Below are 7,989 nucleotides of genomic sequence, written 5' to 3' on the forward strand. Positions count from 1 at the left end.
ATGCCAGGTACAATGGAGGCAATATATATGATTTTGATTGCTGGTGAACTGACTAGAAATTTGAGGAAATGCATTTCTTGTACTGGTTAACTGCATTGGCTCAGAAGGAAAGATAGCTCTCTGACTGACGTCATCCTGGTCAGCATAGCCATCTCCAGAATCTGTTGTGTGTAATATTTTTAGATGGCCTCGCTATGCAGCTCTCTCCAGGTACATATGCCCATGGTGAGCTCATGAACACTTTGGATGTTTTATGTGTTCATTCATATCATTCAAATGTCTGGTTTACCTCTCACCTCAACATCTTCTATTTACTCAGGATAGTAGATATATCCCACTCGTTTTTCCTCTGGCTGAAGCTGAAGAACAACAGTCATCCTTGGGATTCTTCTGATTTCCTTTCTTATCTCTTTAATTATTAGTGCTTCATTGACTGAGGACTCCTGCTATCACTTCAAGGTCAATTATGAAGAAAATATAACTTAGGAATTCAAAGTGAGTAAAATCCCCAATCCTTTCAAAGAGATTGCCCTGAATCTGGGGGTTATAGTTCTCTTTATTCTTAGCCTGATCTCATTTCTCTTGTTACTTTGCTCCCTTTTAAGACACCAGGCAGATGAAACTTCATGCCTCAGTGTGTAGGGACTCCAGAACAGAGGCCCACATGTGGACTCTAAAAGATCATCTTTCTGCTGCTCTTTATTATGTACCATACAGTCTTTCTTGTCATAACCTATAGCTTTCTGATTCCTCAGAGAAAATTTGTGGTTATGTTTGGTTGCATAATTACTGTCATTTTTCCATGAAGACATTCATTCATCCTGGTAATGGGGAACAGTAAGCTGAGGAGATTTTTCTTTAAAAAAAAAGATTTTATTTATTTATTTTTAGACAGAAGTGTAAGGGAGGGAGAAAGAGAGGGAGAGAAACATTAGTGTGTGGTTGCTTCACACACCCCCTAATGGGGACCTGGCCCCCAATCCAGGCATGTTTCCTAACTGGAAATCAAATGGTCAGTCCTTTTGTTTGCAGGCTGCCACTCAATCCACTAAGCCACACCAGCCAGGGTGAGGCTTTTCTGAAGGTGCTGATTGTGAAAGATTTTCACAAAAGAAGGCAATCTTTTGTTCCATTGAGAATCCTGAATACAGGCAGTAAAATGTCAACAAATACTCTCTTCTCTCAATTAATGGTATTCATTTTTTATTATACGCTGTTAGAAATAATATCTATCATTATTCTAAAATTTCCTTTGTGTTTCTTCACATTTTCTCTTGTTTGATTTTGAATCCATCATCAAACCACAGGTGTTGTCTTCTCAGAAAAACTGAGCCTGAATCCCATATTAACATTGCCTACACATAAAAAGGCTCTATTTCTTCCTGCCATGTACAGGTAAACACTTTGAACTCAGTAACAGAAGAATTTCAAGCCAACATGCTGTGGGGAAGAAATTTTTAAAACACACCAGTCCTTCCTATAAAATCAATCATGCAAAAAAACCCTGCCTAATTTGTCTGAACTGAAAGTCAGTCCTTAACTTTTCCTGCCCTTTCATCACCTCTATTTCTGGAATGGTTCATCCTTATCAGAATGGGGGAGGTGCTCTTTGGAGAGATTCTGCCTATATTCTGGTGGAATTTAATGTAGGAAAATAGGTGTTATCTCAAGAATGAAGGTTTGAGCAGGAAAGGGGGAGGTTGCACAGTTAGGAATGTGTAAATCAGAACAACCTTGATAAAATTAAACTTTAAATAAGTAAGTAAATCTTAAGTAAACCCTAGCTGGTGATGCCAATTTAAAGAGTCAATATTCTCAAACATTCTTTGAAATATTCTCTCTACCCTTCTAGACTTAAGGATCTTTGACATTTTTTCCCTTAGCTTCATTCTCTGTTCTGTTTCAGTCAATATTTTATGGATAATTATTTTTTTAAATAATTAACTTCATGCTTATTATTATGCATCATACACAGGTAAGAAATAGGGAAAATGCGACATATGATGTTTACAGTGCAAAATTATTTAAATACAAGAAGACAAAGTCTCATTTGTGTGATTTGTAAACCTAGATTCAAATTTATTGTAAGCTGTCATGTTTCCCAAACATAAGTTAAATTTAATAGTAGAATTGGTTTTATTTCCTAGAATTATTGCTTTTTTATAGAAAACACTTTAAAGTGATTGTCCATCTAGAGAAATGACTAAAGTGCAGAATGTGAGATCATAAATCTTATAAAAGGTGTCAATTGTAACTAGAATAACTTAAAGTGTGAATTTCTTAATTTTAGATGAAAATGTTTATTATCCAAGAGACATTGCAGAGAGTAAATTGTCATGGACAGCATTTTCCATATTATATAAAACTAAAGATAACAAATCTTAAACTGGCATCTTTTACTTGTAAATAAACATAGAGAATAAATTTTTAGTAAATGTTGCCGTGTGACTCTCCAATAACATTATTTATAATTCAGTGCTACTTGTAATTCAGTTTGTATTATATCTGTTCCTAATCTGTTAACCACTTATGTGAAAACAAAAAATCTTAAAGGCAACAAGGAAGAAACAACTAATAATATACAAAAGAGCTCTGATAAGGCTATCAGCTGATTTCTCAACAGAAACACTGTAAACCAGAAGAGACTGGCATGAAGTATTCCAAGTAATGAAAAGCAAGGACCTGCAACAAAGACTACACTATCTAGCAAGGCTCTTATTTAAAATAGAAGGCAAAATAAAGAGCTTCCCAGACAAAAAAAAGGTACATCTCTACCAATCTAGTACTGCAAGAGATGCTAAAGGCTCTTCTTTAAGAAGAAGAAATATATATAGAGAAAAATGGCAATGAATAAGTACCTATCAATAATAACCTTAAATGTAGCCCTGGCTGGCTTAGCTCACTGGATTGAGTGCGGGCTGTGAACCAAAGTGTCACAGGTTCGATTCCCAGTCAGGGTACATGCCTGGGTTGCAGGCCATGACCCCCAGCAACTGCACATTGATGGTTCTCTCTCTATAAATATAACCCTCCCTTCCCTCTCTAAAAATAAATAAATAAAATCTTTTAAAAAATAATAACCTTAAATGTGAATGGATTAAATGCTCCAGTCAAAACATATAGTATAGCTGAATGGATATGAAAATATGATCTGCATATATGCTATCTACAAGAGACCCACCTCAGAACAAAAGATAGTACACAGGCTGAAAGTAAAGGAATGGAAAAAAATATTCCATGCAAATGGATATGAAAAAAAAAGCTGGGATGGTAATACTTTTATCAGAAAAAAGTAAACTTCAAATCAAAGGCCATAACAAGATGAAGAAGGTCACTAAATAAGGGAGTAGTCCACCAAGAGGATAGAACTCTTGCAAGCACATATGCATCCAATGTAGGTGCACCTAAATAAAAAAGAAAATGTTGGAGGACTTTAAGAAATAGATAGACCACAATATAACATTATAGGGGATTTTAACACCCCACTTTGAACAACAGATAGATCTTCCAATTAAAAAATCAACAAAAATATTGCAGAATTGAATGGTACTCTAGATCAAATGAGCTTAACTGATATTTCTAGAACATTTCACCCCAAAGGAGCAAAATACACATTCTTCTCAAGTGCACATGGATCATTCTCAAAGACAGACCATGTGATAGGACACAAATCAAGCCTTAACAAACACAAGAAAATTGAAATCATTGAGTAAAAATAGCCCCTTCAATAAATGGTGTTAGGAGAACCCAACAGGTACATGCAAAAATAAATAAATAAATAAACAATAAGAACAAGACCACCGACTCACACCATACACCAGAATAAACTCAAAATAGATAAAAGACTTAAATGTAGTCATGATACCATAAAAGTCCTAGTGGTAAACATAGGCAGTAAAATTTCAGATACCCTACTAAACAATATTTTTTTGCTGATATATCGCCTAGAATAAGGGAAATAAAGGCAAAAATAACCAAGTGGATCTACATCAAATTAAAAATTTCTATACAGCTAAAGAAATCATCATCAAAATGAAAAGGTGACTGACCATATGGGAAAACATATTTTCCAATGATACCTCAGAGGGTTTGATCTCCAAAATATATAAGAACTCATACAATTTAACACCAGAAAGACAAACAATCCAAATTTAAAATGAGCAAAGAACCTGAACAAACACTTCTCCAAGGAGGACAGAGGGCCCATAGACACATGAAAAGATGCGCACATCACTAGCCATCAGATAGATGCAAATTAAAACCACAATGAGATACCACTTCACACTGGTCAGAATGGCCATCAACAAACAAGTGTGGGTAAAGATGTGGAGAAAAGGGAACCCTAGTTGGTGGGAATGCAGACTGGTGCAGCCACTGTGAAAAACAGTATGGAATTTCCTCAAAAAAATAAAAACAGAACTGCCTTTTGACTCAGCAACTCTGCTGGGATTATATCCTAAGAACCCTGAAACACCAGTTCAAAAGAACTTATGTACTCTTATGTTCATAGCAGCCTTGTTTACAACAGCCAAGTGCTAGAAGCAGCCTAAGTGCCCATCAGTAAATGAGTGGGTCAAAAAACTGTGGTACATTTACACTATGGAATACTATGCAGCAGAAAGAAAGGAGAAACTCCTACCTTTTGTGACAGCATGGATGGAACTGGAGAGCATTATGCTAAATGAAATAAGCCAGGCTGTGAAAAACAAATACCATATAATCTCATCTTTAAGTGGAACCTAATCAACAAAACAAATAAGCAAGCAAAATAGAACCAGAAACATGGAAATATGGAACAGACTGACAGATGCCAGAAGAAAGAGGGGGAGAGGAGGGATGGTAGAAAGAATGGGAAGGGATTAGTCAAGGAACATGTATGAACAACTCATGGACATGGACAATGGTGTGGGGACAGACTGTGTGAGCTGGGAAGGGTGGTGGTGGCTGGACAGAGGAGGAAAAAGGAAGTAAAATTGGGGCAAGTGTAATAAACAAGGATTAAAAAAACAAAAAAGAAAAAAAAGAAAGTTTGAGAGAATTGTATTCCCAAAGAAGGTATGAGTACCCCAGAATTATTCCATGAAAATGTTAGGTAGTAAAGTGGTTCTTAGCAACTTGAATTAGAGAAGCTATTTCAAAACAAGAGTTAGTTTTTAGAAGTAAGATAAATTTAATCATCGGTCTCCTGCTTAACAGGTTAGAAGGGTTAAGGATCTAGATACTCAGGAATAGATCTATGGAACCCAGGATTTTTCTCTCTTCCCTCTTGTTTATACAACTGCCCTTGGGAACATTTTAAATGAAAAGGAAAAATCTAAAGGTAATCAACACTCTTCTTTCCTTTTAAATGAAGAGAAAAAAACTCTAAAGGTAATCAATACTCTTCTTTATTATGGCTCCTTCAGCTTCATATATATAGATATGGTCATTTAGTTTGTCATATATAAAAACTAAATGACCATTAAATGTCACTTGATTAATAAGACAAATCATTATTTTAAGAGACATTGTGCCATATAGTTTTTCATCTGAACAACCAAGATAAAATGAGTTAAAATATTTTTTAGAACCAAGTAATTTATATTTAGTGTTAACCTTTTAAATTCCTGGAAGAATGTAGCTCTCAATGTTAAACCAAACCTTGGTTTGTAGCAGTAATTAATACTATTATACAACAAAATGAAGAATTCTCTACAAATTTCAACTTTGGAACATTTTCTAACTGCCAGAAATGCCTGGGGTTTAGGCTTGCCAGACAAAATACAGGACATTCAATTAAATTTGAATTTTAGTACCTCTTGGAAGTAGTTATGCCATGCATTTGGGACATACACTAAAAAAAATACAGGGTCTGGTCCAAATAATGCCCCTTTTTATTACAAATCTTTTATTACAAAATCATAAGCATGTAATTCTGTAACATAACAATGTCACACTCAAGCACACCATATGACATTTTAGGTGAAATGTTCAAATTAAAACTAGAAATTATTACAGCCATATTACCCAACCAGTGACACTCAAGCAGGCCTTACTTCTGCTGGATCTTGTATTTATTGTTGTATTTGGAATTCAAATTTAGCTGGCTGTCTTGTGTCTTTATTTGCTCAATCTGGCATGCCTGTTGAGGTTACTAGCATGCAGCACAGAGTAATAAATCCAAAATTTGCAAAATGTAACTTGAGACAGTGTGGGCCCACGAAAGGGAATTGGCCAAATTTGCATCTTGGCAAACTGCAGCTCAGCCTAAATTAATGATATGTAGAAAAGTAAACCTTGCTGGGGAGGTAAATGAACATACAACAACCAGGTAAGGATTCGCCAACCACATTATTTGTCAAGGCTAATTAGGATTTAATGAAGAGAGCTTTAATCTTCATTTGCCATTCCAGTCTCCATCATAAAACAGAGACTACAATAAAAGAGGTGAAGAAAATAACAGCAAAATCTAAGAAGTAGGTGTAGGTATCATACTACACCAGTCCAAAAAGACACAAATTGGATATTTCTCTGTTTTAACATGTCAGGTGAGGCAAATAGCACCTTAATGATCATAGCAGTTGGAGAGTTTTCAGTGGGGATTTTAGGAAATGTGTTTATTGGACTGATAAACTTCATGGACTGGATCAAGAAGAAGAAGAAGATTGCTTCCATTGATTTAATCCTCACAAGTCTGGCCGTATCCAGAATTTGTCTGTTGTGTGTAATACTATTAGATTATTTTATATTGGTGCTGTACCCAGATATCTATGCCACTGGTAAAGAAATGAGAATCATTGACTTCTTCTGGACACTAACCAACCATGTCAACGTCTGGTTTGCCACCTGCCTCAGCATTTTCTATTTCTTCAAGATAGCTAATTTCTGCCATCCTTTTTTTCTCTGGATGAAGTGGAGAATTGACAGGGCAATTCCTGGGATCTTGCTGGTGTGCTCAGCCCTGTCTGTGATTATCAGCCTTCCTGTCACTGAGAATTTGAATGATGATTTCAGGCTTTGTGTCAAGACAAAGGTGAAAAGAAACTTAACTTTGAGATGCCGGGAAAATAAAACTCAATATGCTTCCATCAAGGTATTGCTCAACCTGTTGACGCTGTTCCCCTTTTCTGTGTCCCTGGTCTCATTTCTCCTCTTGATCCTCTCCCTATGGGGACACATCAAGCAGATGCAGCTCAACGCCACAGGGTACAGAGACCCCAGCACAGACGCCCACGTGGGAGCTGTGAAAGCTGTCGTCTCCTTCCTCCTCCTTTTCATCGTCTACTCTTTGTCCTTTCTGGTAGCCACCTCCAGTTACTTCATTCCAGAGACTGAATTAGCTGTGGTGATTGGTGAGTTGGTAGCTCTAATCTATCCCTCAAGCCATTCATTTATCTTGATTCTGGGGAACAATAAATTAAGACAAGCATCTCGAAGGGTGCTAGGTAAAGTAGCCCATGTGCTAAAAAGAAGAAATTTCTGACAACATAAACAGATCGGAAGATAAACTATCATTTTCTAGGACAAAGGAAGACAATCTTTCTAATTACCTTCAATTCTTACATTAATGTTGATTTCTTATGGTTGATTATCTTAAACTGTATCTGTATATTTATAACTTAGGAAATCTCATGTAGACCTTATTTTGTCTCTTTATCTCTCTGTTTCTTTCCCTTTGTGTCTCTCTTCCTCTTTGTTTAGCTTCTCTCTCTCCCTCCCATCAGAGTTTTTTTAAAACATATTTTAGAACAAATAGACATTAATATCCTAATATTATTAACTGTGTAAGGAGAAAATATTTTCGTAGTTAGTTCTAAATCATTTCTCCAGATGCAAATTGTATGACTAATTCAGAACAGTTGTAATAGCATCTTGCTGTTATTTGCATCCCTATGAAAAGCAGCTGGCTCATCCTCCTGGTTCCGGCTGGATTGTTCTCAGATCATCCAACTAAGCTCCACCTTTGGAAAAGACTCAATGTGGTTACAGTTCTTAATAAAATGTAATGCA

General features: G+C 36.0%; 2 protein-coding genes across 2 annotated transcripts; both read left to right on the forward strand.

Annotated features, from left to right (window-relative positions):
- TAS2R9 (taste 2 receptor member 9) lies at nucleotides 1-2,385 on the forward strand. Its single transcript, XM_028533208.1, is given in 9 exon segments — nucleotides 1-62; nucleotides 64-92; nucleotides 95-163; nucleotides 166-370; nucleotides 372-608; nucleotides 610-678; nucleotides 680-848; nucleotides 1,070-1,154; nucleotides 2,291-2,385. Coding segments are annotated over 9 exon segments (1,020 nt in total).
- Nucleotides 2,386-6,325: 3,940 nt separating this feature from the next.
- LOC114514102 (taste receptor type 2 member 7-like) lies at nucleotides 6,326-7,546 on the forward strand. The gene has a single exon (XM_028533389.2). The coding sequence runs from the start codon at nucleotides 6,521-6,523 to the stop codon at nucleotides 7,460-7,462; it is 942 nt and encodes a 313-aa protein (XP_028389190.1). The 5' UTR covers nucleotides 6,326-6,520; the 3' UTR covers nucleotides 7,463-7,546.
- The last annotated feature ends 443 nt before the right edge of the window (nucleotides 7,547-7,989 follow it).

This window comes from Phyllostomus discolor, chromosome 2 (genome assembly GCF_004126475.2).
Source record: "Phyllostomus discolor isolate MPI-MPIP mPhyDis1 chromosome 2, mPhyDis1.pri.v3, whole genome shotgun sequence".
NCBI lineage: Eukaryota > Metazoa > Chordata > Mammalia > Chiroptera > Phyllostomidae > Phyllostomus > Phyllostomus discolor.

Excerpts from the sequence above, each read along its gene's own strand:
- LOC114514102 (XM_028533389.2), top strand. The coding sequence starts at position 6,521 with ATGTCAGGTGAGGCAAATAGCACCTTAATGATCATAGCAGTTGGAGAG.